Source organism: Sander lucioperca, chromosome 15 (genome assembly GCF_008315115.2).
Source record: "Sander lucioperca isolate FBNREF2018 chromosome 15, SLUC_FBN_1.2, whole genome shotgun sequence".
NCBI classification, from domain to species: Eukaryota; Metazoa; Chordata; class Actinopteri; order Perciformes; family Percidae; genus Sander; species Sander lucioperca.
Genome location: NC_050187.1, coordinates 8,440,560 through 8,456,767, shown reverse-complemented (window position 1 = coordinate 8,456,767; position 16,208 = coordinate 8,440,560). Strand labels below are relative to the sequence as shown.

Here is a 16,208-nt window from a genome sequence, read left to right as displayed (position 1 = left end):
CCACACCAAAGAGGGTAGTTAGTTATTCTACTGAGACAGTTGGGGAAAAAATGCAGTGGTAAACTTCCATGACCTGACAAACATGCAAAACTGCAGCTGTGTGCTGTTTTTCCCAAGTATTTGACACTATTTGAAAAGAAAGACCTGCAAAACAGGCTCAGGGACATGGTTTTGCCCTCCAGGTAAAAGCATTATAAGAGGTGCAGAGTGAGTGCAAGCTGAGACATGAGTTTGTCTAGGGGTGAATACAATGTGAACAGCTAATCTGTAGAAGGCCATCTGAGTCAGAGGAACACTTTAGAAAAGCTGAGGAGTTAAGCTTTAAAGTGATCATATTATGCTAATTTTCAGGTTCATAATTGTATTTAGAGGTTATATCAGAATAGGTTTACATGGTTTAATTTTCAAAAAACACCATATTTTTGTTGTACTGCATATTGCTGCAGCTCCTCTTTTCACCCTGTGTGTTGAGCTCTCCGTTTTAGCTATAGAGTGAGGCATCTCACTTCTATTCCCTCTTTGTTGGGAGTCGCACATACGCAGTACCTAGGTAAGCACTGCTATAGTCAGAAGCAGAGTATGAGGGCGTGCCACACTAGCAGCTAGGTGAGCATTAAAACGTGTGTTACGCACGTTCGTCACGGAAGTAAAGGCTGGACTACAATAGAGCTGTTTGTATGGCGTTATATATGTGTCACAATCCTGAGCGAGTAATTGTAAGTTTTGAGCACAGAGAACTATATTTTGCAAGCACATTACATTGCATTTTGAACAGAAATTAACACTCGCAAATTTTTTTTTCGTTTGAGCAAAGAAAAACCTATTCTGTGTGCTCAATAAATGTATTTGCTTGTTTGCTATTATCCATATTAACGTGCAACAATAACCCCTCTCACGCAGTTTACTCAAGTGCCCTCTCACAAAGTCGTTCTCTGCGCGCAGGCAGACGCTGCTGCGCTCCGGTCAAGTCTCCCTCTCTCTCTCAACCTCTTCACTCTGTGCGCGCTCAACGTTTGACACACGCTCGCTCAACACTTGCAACAGCGTTACAAATGTGCCACAAAATCAACCAATCAGAGAATTAAAGAAGGTCAATTGTGATTGGCTCTTGGTCTCCAATGAAATCGCTAGTAGAACTATCTATAGCATCCCGGAAGCATACAGCGAGTTGTTTAAGTCCGCGGCATTTAGGCATGATTGTATTTAGGCTAAATGCTAACGGACTGGATTAAACACTGGACAACAGCTGTTGTGACCAACGACTGGATTAAAACACATTTTGGTAAGTATTTTGTATTATTAACTTCTAAGTGCCTTGATAGTTTTGTGTATTATAATACCGTTGGGCTGTTTGACTTGCAAAAACATATCTCCTTGTGTGACTAAAGTTAGTTTGACTTATCCTTTTCAAGCAATCTAACGCTAGCACAGCAGCGGACCATGTCATCAGAACAGCAACACGTAAATGTCACACCACAGCCACATGTGAGTAGTTTGTTATACTTTGGTTACATAGTTACTGTGTTTTATTACCTGTTTGTCTGTATATTCTTAGCTTGCTACTACATTTCGTTGCTAACGTTAGCTAATTTTATATCAAAAAGCAGTAGGCTAACTGGCAATATAACGTTAGTTGGCAAACTAAGAGAACAGTGAAGGCTTAACTTTATTCTCCATAATGATTTTATTTAAAAATAAATTATAATGTTACCTTGAAGGAACGCTGCTGCCAGACATTTCGGATGTTAAATTGAGATATACTTGATTGAGGCTTGGTAAGGATGTATGGGATTTACGCAATCAGGATACAAAGTACATGTAGCTAGTATTCCATTACAGTTACAGGAATAGAGACGTAATTAGATTACAGTTACACTTAGTAAAAATGGGGATTATTAGCAGAATTTAAAATAGTAAAGTAAAAGAAATACGGATATAGTACTACCATGCAAATGCGCAGTTAAACACATTACAACACATCACGAGTCTCACAACACCTCTGGTCTCCAGTAAAACTATAGTTCATCTTTATTATCATGGCCTCTATTGGAAAGAAAGTTTTCACTATGTGGAAATTTCACCAAAGCCTTCCAGCTGTGAAAATGCTGATAGGCTACTGCCTGAATTTAGGCCTATTCCATGAAAAACATTGATATGAATTTTTTTCTTCTAAATGTTACATTGTTAGGTTGTCTTATAGAATAAACTGAAGTAAAATTCATAAACATTTTCCCCTTGTCTTTATTTGCATATTTGGTATTGAAGTAATCCACAAGTAATGGAAAGTTATCAGGTTATTAAATGAGTTAAATTTTCTAACATGCAATTGTATCAGAATACATTTTTAAAGTAACCCTTCCAAACCGTGCTGATTACCTACACATACATAGCCAAAGTAAACTATCATCACAGAAATTTTGTTATAATCTAAAAAGCATGTTTTTAGACAGCATGTGCTACATCTTATTCTAAAGTTTAAATACAAATGCCTATTGGCTATGGCTAGGATGCTATAAGGGATAAATGTATTACTGGCTTCCACCACACGTTATCTTATCTGAGTCATGTAGTTTATTCTGAGACATATATGGCTAACTATGAGTCCCTCTTCTTTGCTAATCTGAGCGCTTTCTGTCTAACAGGACATGCTGAGACAGCAGTTGATGGAGAGACTTCTTACCAAACTGCAATCTGCCATAAACCAGCAACCGCTAAATTTGGATTATTTGGAGTTCCTGACACGCCATGAGCTTATTCTGTTTGAATCGTTCTCTGAGCAGATAGGCGGTGTATCAAACATTACAGAAGCATTACAAAACCTCTATCATGTTGTCCAGCAAGAAATTAATTCCAGCTCTATGCCCATTGTAGAACAGGAAACCGAGGTTGGTCCAGGTTCTGGTCACCCCAAAATTGTAATAGAGAGAGAAAAACTAAAGAATCTGCTGGACACACATCTGCCTGTCTCCTGCATTTCAAAATGCCTGGGAGAGAGAACAATTTACAGAAGAATGCAAGAATTTGGCTTATCTGTAAGAGGATCATACAGCACAGTGACTGACCAAGAGCTTGACAACATGATTTCAGCCATCAAAAGTCAGATGCCAAATGCTGGTTATCGAATGGTTCAAGGCCATTTGGTGTCAATGGGTCTCCGCATTCAGTGGTGGAGAATGATGGCCTCTATGCATCGTGTTGATGCTGCAGGGATCTTCTTACGGCTCACAGAACTAGGTTGTGTTGTGCGACGAAGTTATTCTGTGCGAGGCCCTCTCTCCTTGGCCCACATTGACACAAATCACAAACTGATCAGGTAAATTAAAATAGAATGTTGATTTAATTATTTAAACACAGAATGTTGTGGAGTAGGAGGCATGTCATACAAACCCCACATTAACAGCCTTAGTTATACTGTAACCGTTTTCCCTCTTGAACAGATACAACATTGTTGTCTTTGGAGGAGTGGACGGCTACTCACGGAAGGTAATTTATGCGTTTTTAAATGGGAAAAGAGGTTTTTTTTGGGGGGGGGGAAGGGGGGCTACAATAATTCATCATTACTTTGGGCATAAAACAGAATCAATTCATTAAAGAACATACAATAATTAACAGTATCTCATGCATGGCTTAATGCAAGAACAATACTTTAATGCAACAACTTATCATATCTCCATGTAGGCCTATTGTGATTTCTGAGTTATTAATGATCATGCCTTCTTCATAGGTAAGTCTGCAGTTAAGGACAGCCAAAAAAACTGACCTGTCACAGTGTGCACATTCTGATGAATTCCAAATGTAATCATGATTAACTTAGCATTGTGGCTCTTCAAGAAAAGTCATGACCAGTCCATCTTTAACACTGATAAATAACATCAGAATAACACAATAACTGCAGACTTATATATGAAGACATGAACATCATTAAAAACTCAGAAATCATGATTGAAATACCTAGTTGTTGCATTATATTGTTCTTGCATTAAGTCATGCATGAAATACTGTTCATTTCTTTATATTCCTCAAAGTTCAAGAAGTACAACATAAATTATTTCTTTTATGCATGAAGCCATGATAGTTTATGTACCCTTTCCATAAATTGTTACTGTTTTTCCTTTTCAAATTGAGGGTCTAAGGACAGGGTGTACAGATTATAAAGCCCCCTGTCACAAATTGTGATTATGGGGTATATAACATTTGACTTGACAAAAGCATGCAATTGTAATCAGCTGCTTAAGACACATTCATTGTCATTGTAGGTTTGAACAAATAGTGTATATTTTAACTTCAGCTTGAGGGTAATGATGGTTGATCATAATTTTATCATAAAAAACTGCCAGTATTCAGAGTGCTCAGAAACCACAATGCTTAGACATTTGCCTTAATATTCATTGCAGAAAGTACATAAAAATTGAAAGAATTTCATGTCGCAGCACTACTTTTTCTCAGATTTTTATTCTAGGTAGTAGTCACTCTCTTATATCGGCTTTCCTTTCTTACCAAAGCTAACATTAAAATGCAGCTAGATTTATAGAATACAATACGTATTTCACATCAACATATGTATGAGTGTGTCTGTGTGATTACTTTAACCAAAATGGTTAAACATGCAAGAGTAAGCTGCAACAGTACATGTGCAATATAGGATGGAAGATAAACCAAGTTATTTATTTTTTTTAAATATATAAAAACATATAATAATTTAAGTACCAAAGGCTGTAGAATGTTCACTAAACAAAACTAAAAGCTCATGGCCAGCCATTAGGATGTAACCCTATAGCTGCAAGAAGATTAACATTTTTCATGTGGTTTTATTAGATCTTGTACTTGGATGCTGCAACAAATAATAAAGCATCAACTGCATTCTCATTCTCCCTGAGATCAACCCAGCTTCATGGCTTACCATCAAGGTATTTTGCCATGACAAAACAAACGCATATCTGGAGAAGTGGCAGTTTTTTACATTTCGGATTGTTTTATTAATTTAAAATTGTATACCAGAAACTATAACTTCATATTCTAAAGTTAAAGTAAACCTTGTTGAATGTCATTTAATTTTTTTTTTTCATCTTAGAGTAAGGGGGGATCAGGGTGTTGAGAATGTGGACATCGCACACTTTATGTTTGCCACGCGGGGAACAGGAAGAGCGAGCTTTATCTCGGGAAAGAGTGTCCACAATCAGAGGTAAGTTGTGTTTTTCAGTCTTGAAATTTTTGACTGCATAAATACTTCTTGCAGTTTAATTGTTTAAATAAAGTACAAATTGCTTTATAAATCAGTCAACCAATTAAAATTTCATTCTAGAATAGAGCGACTTTGGCGGGATGTCTGGGTTGCAGTCACAAGCAAGTACCATGATGTTCTTCACTCTCTGGAAGAAGATGGTCTGCTTGATATCTCTGATGTGGTTCATCTCTTTGGTGTTCACTATATCTTTGTCCCTCGACTCCGAGCAGACCTTGATACCTTCACTGGAGGATGGAATAATCATCCTCTACGGACAGAGGGAGGTCTCAGTCCTGAACAGCTGTGGTGTATGGGACATCAACAAGATCTAGACGAAGGGGAGAGTCTTGAGGTACACAATTATAAAATTATGCAAAATGTATAGAATATATTAAAAAAAAAACAGTTGAGTTGTAAAGGTTTGGCAGACGTATAGGTCTTGTTTCATGACATAAGACATCAATGGCAATTGGACTTTGGAGCATATGTGCCAAAAAAAAGATTCTTTCCTCATGAGTTATACGTGAGGAATCGAGTTCTGTCATGATTTTTGCGTAAATGCTGCGGTTTCATTTTTTTCATCTACAAATGCCTTTTTAAATACACTGACAAATATATAAAATTGGTAACAATCTGTTCAATTGCCATTAGTTTTAATTTCTATTTTATTAAAGTTTTCAGTGAACAATTACACCTTTTTTGTAACATTTGTTCAAAAATATTACATTGTTTTAAATAGACAGAAAACATCAGAAAAACATTTTAAGGTACAAAGTCTTAATTTATTTGAATTGTTTTTTTCTGGATTTGTAGGAACTTCAAGATCCAGGCATTGAATGGGAGAGTGCAATACTGCGAGGAGAGTCTAACGGTACAGTTGTGGTTCCTGAAATTATGTGTCCACTGGATGATGAAGCCCTGGAAGAACTTCAGAGAACTCTTGATCCTATGGAACATTCTCAGTCACATGGTCGTGACTTGTACACACAATACTTGCACATAGTGTCCAACCAACAATGACATTTGAACATGAACTTCTTAGCTGGTTACAATATTGAACTTGGCAAAAACATCCCATTACGTTTACTAATGGACCAGCAAAAAAGGCACTTAAAGAGTGGCACCCTTTGGGATATGTTACTAACAGTAACAATAATTTGGATTGCTTTGATTTGAGTAGAGCTAGTTGTGTTAAACTCTGTGGAATCCACCACCATATTTAACTGCTTCACTCATGATTCTTCTAAAGTCAGTGTAAGTGCTAAGATGCTGTACTGGAAAAGTCACAGTCTGAGTGCATGCACTCACAATTGGGTAGCAAACTGAGTGATCTCCTAGTCGCTCCCTGCAGTCGTGGTCAAAGTTGCATGTTATTTTGAAATGTCTCTTTTCATCAGGGAGGATGGGGATGTGGGACTGCCCCGTCATCCACTGGAGCACGTGTGGCACTGCAAGAGGCTCTGTGTCACCAGCTGCACTGTCTGTCTCCCCATCTGTGATTGATGTATATTTCAAATAACATGAAAGATTAGCTTTTCAAGCTAATAGTATTGTCTTAAAAAATAAATTATCCAAGAATGTGTATATGTGCTCCGTACATTCAAATGTGGTTATATGTAATTATGTATGCACACTATAAAGTATATAGTACCTGACATTTCAACCTCCTGCAAGAAATCTTGCAGAAAGTTGATGATCTTCCTCTCAGTTCTCCCCTTAGATGTCCCCTTTTCACTGAAATTGGGCTGGCAGTTCATCATTATGAAATCCGCATCAGGCTGTAAAGAAACAGTGAATGCATATTTGGTTATATTTTAAGTTTTCAAATTTAGGCTTGTAAAGGTTATACAAAATGAAAATTCCAATATATAACTAAGCAAATGTAAGAAAAGCTTAAGTGGCAGTTAAAATTGATACCTTGATAATCTTCCCGGGAACAAACAGGGAGCGGCAAGCTTCAGGGTTTGTAGCCATCTGGTCCACCGTCGTACAGTTCCATGCCCTTTCGAATTTGCTGCAGCATTGGAATCAGTCTTGTAGTGGAATGTAGGACAATTGCTCTATGCAGAAAAAAAACATGGTTTTAAATGTTTACATTTTTAAATATGTAATATTCTTTTAAAACTCTTACCGAATGATGCTTTCTTTGCTGTCCAGGTTGATCTGGCTTGTGTATCCACTGCTTATAATTTCATCAGCGTTCAACATAAGACACTGAGCATCTGCAGAATCTTCAACCTGAGAAAAGCATCGGAAAAAAAAAAGCAGATAAGCATTTATGAAATAAAGCAGCGAATAAAATAGGTGTTAAAACTAATCTTTATCTAATTTATATCTAGAGTGCTCACCCTGCTGATGAGTTGACATGATTCTAGATCAGTCACATCTTCCTTAGACAGAGAATTTAAGTCCACACACAACAGAAAGTTGTAGCACCACCCTCTCAAAAAAGCAGGAGGTGGGCCACCTTGTGCGAGGCTGACTGACATTATTTCACCTATAGTTCTGTGTGCAAGGTAGAAAACATCTCAGTAAAAAAAACCTTACATCCAGTGCATGGCAGTAATGTGTAAAAAAAAAAAGTGTATGTACCAACCTGAAGTTCTCGTTATCAAGGTCTGTCAAAGAGTACTTGGGATTTTTACCCTGGTTTCCAGCTCCTTCAAAGAATCTGTTTTCAATACCTGAAACCATATCTTCGACAAAACAGCAAGTTTTAGCTGAATGCTTGGTTTTGTTTCATATTAGAACACAATGGTTAAATGACCAACTTACCAGTTAAAAACTCTTTCCTAAGGGCTCCTGTATCAATACCTGCCTCTCCTATATACACCACCTTAAGAACACTGGCAGGAGATGCAGCTTTCTTTCTTTTCCACTGGAGAATGCCCCTGTCTGGAAGGTCTTCTCTGTCCACACACAACTTAAATTCTGTTGTTGTGTCAACTTGATGTTCAAGGAAGTGTAATACATCTTCCGTACTTAAAGAGGACAGAGAACATAGATAGTCCCAAATTATCAAAAACAATTCGTATACATTATTGCCATTTCAAAGTTCCATTAAGCAGTATGCTTAACAGTGTTTGGAAAAGAATCAAATTACATGTGATTATAAATTACTGCACCATGTGCTGTGTTAAATCATTTGATAGAATATGATGTCTGGATAAGATGGCTAAAAAACATGAAAACATAAATTGTGTAAATTATGGTGCACATAAATATTTATGTATTTGATATAAACTCACACAAAGGGCATCTAAATAAAACATACCTTCTTGGTTTACATACTGGAGTTTGAGCATGCGTACTTAGGCCACTGCCATTTGCTTCAGAAGTCACTGTACATTCAAAGCTGTACGTGAAAAAAAATGCAGTTTCAAACACCTAACACTGCTTATGTATACATAGACATTAATCTGAAAAATGTATTATACAGAGAGCTGAACAAAGCAGATTACCTCTCTCCACATAGGCTAGCATGGAATGTGATCTCATCGTCTGGGAATTCTTTGGTGCAAATTGGACAAACCACCTGAAATTTGAAAGAAAGTCGCTCCATGTTACAAGCAACTGAAACAGAGATTACTGGTGCAAAAGGCAATTAAAGTGATTTAGGACTTCAGTTATACCCTTACCTTGCACTTCTCCACAACCCATAACTCATCAGAGGACTGCAGATTTACAAAACAGTATTTTAAGTAAACTTCATATTTTTTTAATTTTCATTTTAACTTTAGAAAAACAAACTTGCTTTCACCTCTTCACCAGTCTCATCGGAGGAGAGTTTTCCCTTGCATGTCTTAATGTGTACTGCAAGCATATGCAAAGGCATCACCTCATTACACTGGTAGCATGTCTTCTTTGGCATTTTTGAAAAATGCTGTGAGTCAGGAGGCAGAGGAGAGGTGTCTAAAGTCTCCTGGAGTGGTACGATGTAAAAAGTGGCTTTGCCCCCTGCTGATGCAGCTCGCAGAGCTTTGACAGAATACCCCTCTGCTTCTGGTGGAATGACAGTCAGCTTTCGTCGACCACTGCCACCTTTATTTAGAGAAAGAAAGAGAAAAATGCCTTAAAATGTTCTGTTTTGTTGAAGAAAGAAAATTACATTTGGTCAGTCTGTCATCTCTAATGCTTGCAGCAAGTAATTAATACACCATTTGGGTTTACATGCACTAAAAATAAATAGGAGATTAGCATGTGATAAACAGTAAATATGACAATTCAACCAAACAATCTTAGTCTTACAGACCTGTTGCCTTATGCAAGAGCCATCCCCCACAAAGATCCTCCATTTTTGGAAATGTGTTAGCCAGGAGCTTTGAAATCTTGGTTAACAAGAAAGTAAAAATTTAAATAAAGATACACACACAGAAATCCTTGACAGTGACACAACTTACGCTAAAGTATATTTTACAATAACTACCTTTAATTACAAGTCAAACAGCTGGGCTAAGAAATGTACCTCTGTGTGGTCACCATCTTCTGGAAGAGACACTGTTTGTCTTCCCATACCTGCCTGGAGGAGTTCAAGCTCCTCAGTTGGCAACGGTGTGTGGGATGTATTTTTTGGCAAAAGATAAAAATTGAGAGCCATTGTTTTGCTGGTCTTAACAAGTTGCTTGGTGGCAGTCAAACACCTCTTTTTACCACGACTGAAGTTTGATTTGAAATATCCTGGAAAAGATCTGTGGATTAAAAAGTAGCTTTATATTAGTTTATTATATATACAGTATATATAACAATCAAGCTAATATTCTAAATAGCATATTTTTTACAATGGAATTGGCCTACAAAACCAAGGTCTTGTCTCAAGGTGAATCATAACGCATATTTGAATTTAGACATCCAAGTGATTAAACCGACTGGACATAACGTTACCAAATTGCATTTACGACGTGGACTTAAAAATAATACATTTCGTCATGATTTGAAATTTGAATATGAACATATCCAGGTGAATAACGAACCGTGTCATTTCTTGCTGCACAGTTACATTTCTGGGGACAGGGAGCTCCGTCTCTGACGGCCACATTGGGCAGTTTGTGGCCATGCTGTTTAGCAGCACAGACACCAAATTTCTGGCTGCTGACTCAACTGCACCATGACCCTAAATCAATTCATGATTTAACATGTTAGACATACAAATGACAAAAAATAAGGTACAGTTTTTCATCTACAAAAGTTAGCCACGCTTTCTACATTAGCTAACGTTAGCCGGTAGGTTAGCTTAAGTTCTAGCTATATCTCCTGCTAGCTAGCGAACTTCATTTTTCGGATAATAGCAGGTTTCATCACAGGCATCGAAAACCATAACATCACAAAACTATATTATATATAAATTACTAACTCACCTGACGTTGAGGCGTATTGTTGCTGTTTTCACCATTTGATTCTGTCATGTCTGATGACGGCTAGACATCTAAAATCCATAAAATACCTTTTTCGTCTTCTTTGGGAAGCGTTGTGATTGGAGACCAAGAGCCAATCACAATTGACCTTCTTTAATTCTCTGATTGGTTGATTTTGTGGCACATTTGTAACGCTGTTGCAAGTGTTGAGCGAGCGTGTGTCAAACGTTGAGCGCGCACAGAGTGAAGAGGTTGAGAGAGAGGGGGAGACTTGACCGGAGCGCAGCAGCGTCTGCCTGCGCGCAGAGAACGACTTTGTGAGAGGGCACTTGAGTAAACTGCGTGAGAGGGGTTATTGTTGCACGTGAATATGGATAATAGCAAACAAGCAAATACATTTATTGAGCACACAGAATAGGTTTTTCTTTGCTCAAACGAAATAATTTTTTGCGAGTGTTAATTTCTGTTCAAAATGCAATGTAATGTGCTTGCAAAATATAGTTCTCTGTGCTCAAAACTTACAATTACTCGCTCAGGATTGTGACACATATAACGCCATATGTTTGGAGCAGTTTGTGAACAGTGTTTTCAGTTCGAGATGGTAAGTCCCTTTGGGCTTTTTCACTTTGTAAACCTATTACATGCAATATATCTATATATATATTAGGGCTGTCACCGTTAATCGCGCTGCGATTAAGGGGCCGATGCGATTCATTTTTTTTTTTAAATCGCATTAATTGCATGCCGGCATTTATTAATTTATTTTACACTTCACTCGGCTTTGCGTCATGCCTAACAGGCTACTATTTTGACCCTTTGCAGCACCGTTACTTATCATCAAGCTGCCACTTCCTCCTAACACAGAAAGACAGCAGCAATGAAATCCTGATTGGCTCCCGGACGGCTTATAGACAAGTCAAAAGCCATATGCACATTGTGTAAAGCCGAATTAAAATATCACCGAAGCATAAAATAAAATATGCAATTAATCGCGATTAACTATAGAAATTCAGCGATTAATCACGATTAAAAAAAATTTATCGTTTCACAGCCCTAATATATGTGTATATATATATATATATATATATGTGTATATATATATATATATAATGTATATGTATGTATATATATATATATGTATGTATGTATATGTATAATGTATATGTATATATATATATATATATATATGTATGTATATATATATATATGTATATATATATATATATACATACACATACACATACACACACACACACACACACAATAAAGGAAAGGGAAAAAGCCAAAAAGCATAATATGAGCACTTTATCTTAAGTCTAGATGCTTCCATAGCTAAAATGTTCTTTCTAGAATACAATGTAAAAAATAATTCATATATTATATTATTGAACATTAGAAATGAACACCATTTTTTTCAGAAGTGGTTGCATTAGCCAATGAGTAAGAGATCAGCTTTCTGGATTATTCTTACCTTTTCCAAGTCTTGTGTTCTGCTTCAGGTGCTTTCTGGACACTTTAAAAATCAACATATCTGACTCGAATCCAGGTACACATGTTGGCTCCTCATTAGTCACTAAAGCAGAGGCCTGAGAGAGGAAAACTGTGTTTTAATGAATCATAATCCAGATGTACAGAAAATGTGCAACAAAGAGGATTTATTGAGGAAACTGAATATGGGATTCCTTGTGATTAAAAAAACTATTCAACACCTGTGTAATCTGATCTGCAACCGAAGTAGATAAACTAAACCACCACACAATGAGTCGTAGGTTCCATTCAGGGACGAGCAACTAACAAATATTTGCATTATCAATTAATCTCTCAATTTTTTTGTTGATCTATTAATTTGGTCAAAGAAACGTAAAAACAAATTGAAATATGATCACAAGTAGTGTTTTCTTAATTGAGTAACAATTGAATCAATTATCGATCTCATGTGGAATTGGATTGGAATTCAACCTGCCAACAACGTCATCAACGAAACTAGGGCGAGGCCTGTGTTGACTCACCGACTCGAGGGAAGGAAAAGTCAAACTCTAAAAAAGCCGATTTAAAAGCTGTCTTGTGTGGGGATGACACGTTTGCCTAGGCATTGCTTTTAATTATGTGAGATTCTAGGCCCTTTCTTAGATTCAGCCTTGTTAACGTATATGGTCGAAGTAGCATTTATTAAAATAAAAAATTCGCTATTATCTCCAGCAACTTAGCTCCGTTAAGTTAAATACAGTGCACAGGGCTTAAAGTGAAAAAAAAAATCCTGAGCCTGAAACTTTTTTTTGAAGGGGGGGTGGGGGTATTTGACTGGCAAAACAGTTAGTCCTTCTTACATTACACAATAATAAGTCATAATTTTTAAGAAGCAAAAAGTTTTGGATACATTTGCGATAATATCATAATCCTACAATGAATCATTGTGAAAACAAAAAGGTTGAGTTTTTCCACCCCCTTTTTGTAACACAACTCCTGATTCATTGTCCCCTTCAAGTACCTCAACACATGTTCAGCTGTTATCCAGTGTTGCTCTTTTGGTTCTGATAGGTATTGTGACAGCTTGCTGACAATCCAACTGATATCCGGTCTTGTACATGTCATCACATATATCAAACTGCCTATCACTTCACGATACCTTTTTGAATCAATAGGTTCACCATCACCATCAAAGTTTTGTTTTTGTTCACATGGTGTTGACCTTGTTTTACAGTCTGACATACCAAACCTTTCCATGTTCCCTTCTGGGTCCATAACCTGTTGGTGCTGTCATCTTCAGGACAGGAATACCGGTTTACTTAACGGAGGAATAAACACACATGTTCATCGTTGGTGTTTCAACCACAACGATGCCTTTTTTTTATTTCGCACATGCACAGTTGTACATCCCTCATAGGGCATGACTGTACCAGTGTAAGAACGTAATTTAACAACATATATGATAACTGTATATATACGATAACTATATGACAACTATATGTTAACAACGTTGGAGAACCGACAGCGAGAGAAAAATCGCAAACTTTTGAATGTGCCGGAGTCAGAAGAAAGCGGCAAGGGGATTGTTCCTTTTCTGGTGAACCTAATACAGGTTGAATTGGGTTTAACGCTACAGGAGATATTGAGAAGGCGCATCGACTAGGCCCATACCAGCAAAGACCACGAAATCCACGAGGCATACTATTCCGGGTCCAGCACTTTCAAACAAAGTTACAAATCTTGAAAGCCGTTAATGGAAGCAAAGCAAACCAGGCAAATCTAACTGAGGAGACAGAGCCAAAGACCAGCAAGTACAGAATCATATCTGCCATTTCTGTACAATTAAGGAAGAAACGGGATGCATTCTGGCCTCTGAGGGAGAAATTGCACGAGCTAAACATCACAACTAGGATGAGACATCCAGCAGTTTTGTGGGTTGTGATTGGAGATGAAGAATTAAGATTCCCCACTGTATGTGAAGCAAAACGTGAGATGTGCAAAAGATATCCATCGATTAAACTGTGAGAGAGGGCCGACTAACCAAGTAGGTCCTGAGGCAGCAGAGTGAGTGAAGAGAAGGATTCGAACTGAACTTTCTTCTTTTTCTTTTTGAACCTTCTCTCCATCTCAATTTGGGAAATTCAACGACTGGAGAACAAAAAACTAACTTCTTTTCAGTGATAAATGTATTGCATCTCAAGGCTTTTTCTCTTTTCTTTTTTTTTCCCTTCCACGTAACTGAGACGTTTCCGTCCTCGACAACTAATGGATAAAAAATGGACAACTAGGGTTACAGATATGTTTTGTTGCTGTTGTTGGCGGTGTTGCTGCCTGTCAAACTAACGTAGAGATATATGATACCCAAAGGACGGATCTGATGTCTGATTTAAGTTATAATAAGGGAGAGCTGTTTAAATTTGTGATACAAAGTTTTATTTATTTTCTCTCCTCTCGGCTTTCTTTCCTCAGTCTTCTCATTTGAATAGGAATTCCTCTCTCTCTCTCTCTCTCTCTCATCCATGTAGAGGCATGTGTGTGGGGGTTGTGTGTGTGTGCATGTGTAAGAGGAGTGGTGGTGGTGCTTTGTGCTGGGGAGGGGTGGAGTGGGAGACGGCTTGGTCGTGTGTGTGTGTGTGTGTGTGTGTGTGTGTGTGTGTGTGTATATGTGGGTGGGAAACTAGCTTACTAGTACCTAAGTTAGTTAGGGATGGGGGGGAATGTATGTTTGTATAAAACCAATGTGCTATTGCATAAGTAAGGTACCAGGAAATTTAAATCCACACAGATGTACACCTTGTGATTTGGGACAGTGTGTGTTGAATGTATTTCTGTTCAATCAAGGTTCCAGGAAAAAAAAAAAAAAAACTTTAAGTTGATTTATTAAAATGATTATGTACATCAGGGGTGTCAAACTCAACTTCCCAGAGGGCCACACTAGAAAATGAGAATCATATCAAGGGCCAGACATATAGTTTCTTGCTTTTAGGTCATGAGAAAAGTCAAATATCTTGACTGTATTATTTCATGTCTTATGTAGTCTTCTCACTTACAGTTTGGTCGACAAAAATGTCGAAAACGCTAAAAACTTTTGGAAAAAGCATCAGAAATGTCGAAAAAAAACATTGTGAAAAGGGACAAAAAGTACTTGGGCCAAAATGTATTGTGAACCTAAATGTATATAGGGGCCGGATCAAAATTAGCATGCGGGCCTTGAGTTTGACACTTGTGATGTACATTAAATTTGTTATAGAATGTATAGATCATGGCCCGACGCAAAGGAGGGGGTAATTAAACCTTATCAAAGTATGCTCTTTAAGTAGGGATCCTTAGGAGGGAATAGGTTTAAGGGTTGTAAGGGGATAGGGGGGGCAGAGTGATAAATGTCTGTGTGTTTGAGCATGAATGGATGTTTGAATGTGTGTCTTTTTTAGTTTTGTCTTATCAATTTATGTTGGGTTCTGTTGACAGTAGCTGGAGGAGCATTATAAGGGAGATTAGCTTATTACTCTATGGCTTATAAAAGTATTGCGCAAAACCTTCCGAATACAATACAAATTGCGACCTGGAATGTAAACGGGTTACAGGAAGGTACTAAAAAACATAAGGTCCTATACCATTTAGGGAAATTATCTTCTGACATTGTCTTTCTTCAGGAGCTTCATTTTAAAACGGGACAGATAGAGTACCTTAAGAGACAATGGGTATGAGAAGCCTTTGAAGCAACACTTAAACCTCCTATATCTGACATGTCTTTTCTAAGCAAGATACAGACAGTGCACCAACCGGGGTCATTATATTTGGGGGAGATTTGATTTGAATAATATTTTTAGTTCAAAGGACAGCTCAACAACAACCAGAAAGGTAAATCCACCAAGTAAACTCCTCAATTTATTTACTAATGACCTTCAGGATGTATGGAGGACCTTACATCCTAATATAACAGATTATACATATTTTTCACATGCGCAGAATAGCTATAGTCGAATTGATTATTTGTTTATTTCAGGGAGTGAATTAGAAAGAGTTGTAACGAGTAAAATCAATGATATTGTAATATCTGATCATGCTATAGTGACATGCGTGTTGTCACCTAAAGAAAACATAACGTCTCACAGGATCTGGAGAATGAATAGGAAATATCTAATGGATACTGACTTTCTGGAATA

At 37.4% G+C, this 16,208-nt stretch overlaps 2 protein-coding genes and 1 long non-coding RNA gene across 5 annotated transcripts in view; 1 reads left to right on the top strand and 2 right to left on the bottom strand.

Annotated features, from left to right (window-relative positions):
• The window catches only part of LOC116047883 (B-cadherin-like), a 68,342-nt gene that overhangs the window by 35,717 nt on the left and 16,417 nt on the right, over positions 1–16,208 (bottom strand). Inside the window, exon 2 of the mRNA XM_031296908.2 lies at positions 12,047–12,161. Coding sequence (XP_031152768.1) covers positions 12,047–12,161 — 115 coding nt within the window. The remainder of the gene's footprint in view (positions 1–12,046; positions 12,162–16,208) is intronic.
• Positions 1,168–2,813, top strand: LOC116047885. Its single transcript, XR_004104502.1, has 3 exons — positions 1,168–1,282; positions 1,413–1,485; positions 2,643–2,813. It is a non-coding gene; the product is annotated as an uncharacterized LOC116047885 (long non-coding RNA).
• On the bottom strand, positions 7,740–9,933 carry LOC116047884. Of its 3 annotated transcripts, XM_031296909.2 has the most exons (6): positions 9,690–9,933; positions 9,477–9,552; positions 8,985–9,265; positions 8,863–8,898; positions 8,686–8,759; positions 8,357–8,579 (listed from the first exon to the last, which is right to left on the bottom strand). In XM_031296909.2, exons 1-6 carry the CDS (start codon positions 9,819–9,821, stop codon positions 8,450–8,452), a joined length of 729 nt encoding a protein of 242 aa, XP_031152769.2. In that variant the 5' UTR covers positions 9,822–9,933; the 3' UTR covers positions 8,357–8,449. The 3 variants fall into 3 exon arrangements, 2 of the variants coding, with proteins under 2 accessions (XP_031152769.2, XP_031152770.2); XM_031296910.2 differs by lacking the exon at positions 8,357–8,579 and having other exon boundaries at positions 8,594–8,759; XR_004104501.2 differs by lacking the exons at positions 8,863–8,898; positions 8,985–9,265; positions 9,477–9,552; positions 9,690–9,933 and adding exons at positions 7,740–7,920; positions 8,000–8,205 and having other exon boundaries at positions 8,499–8,579; positions 8,686–8,831.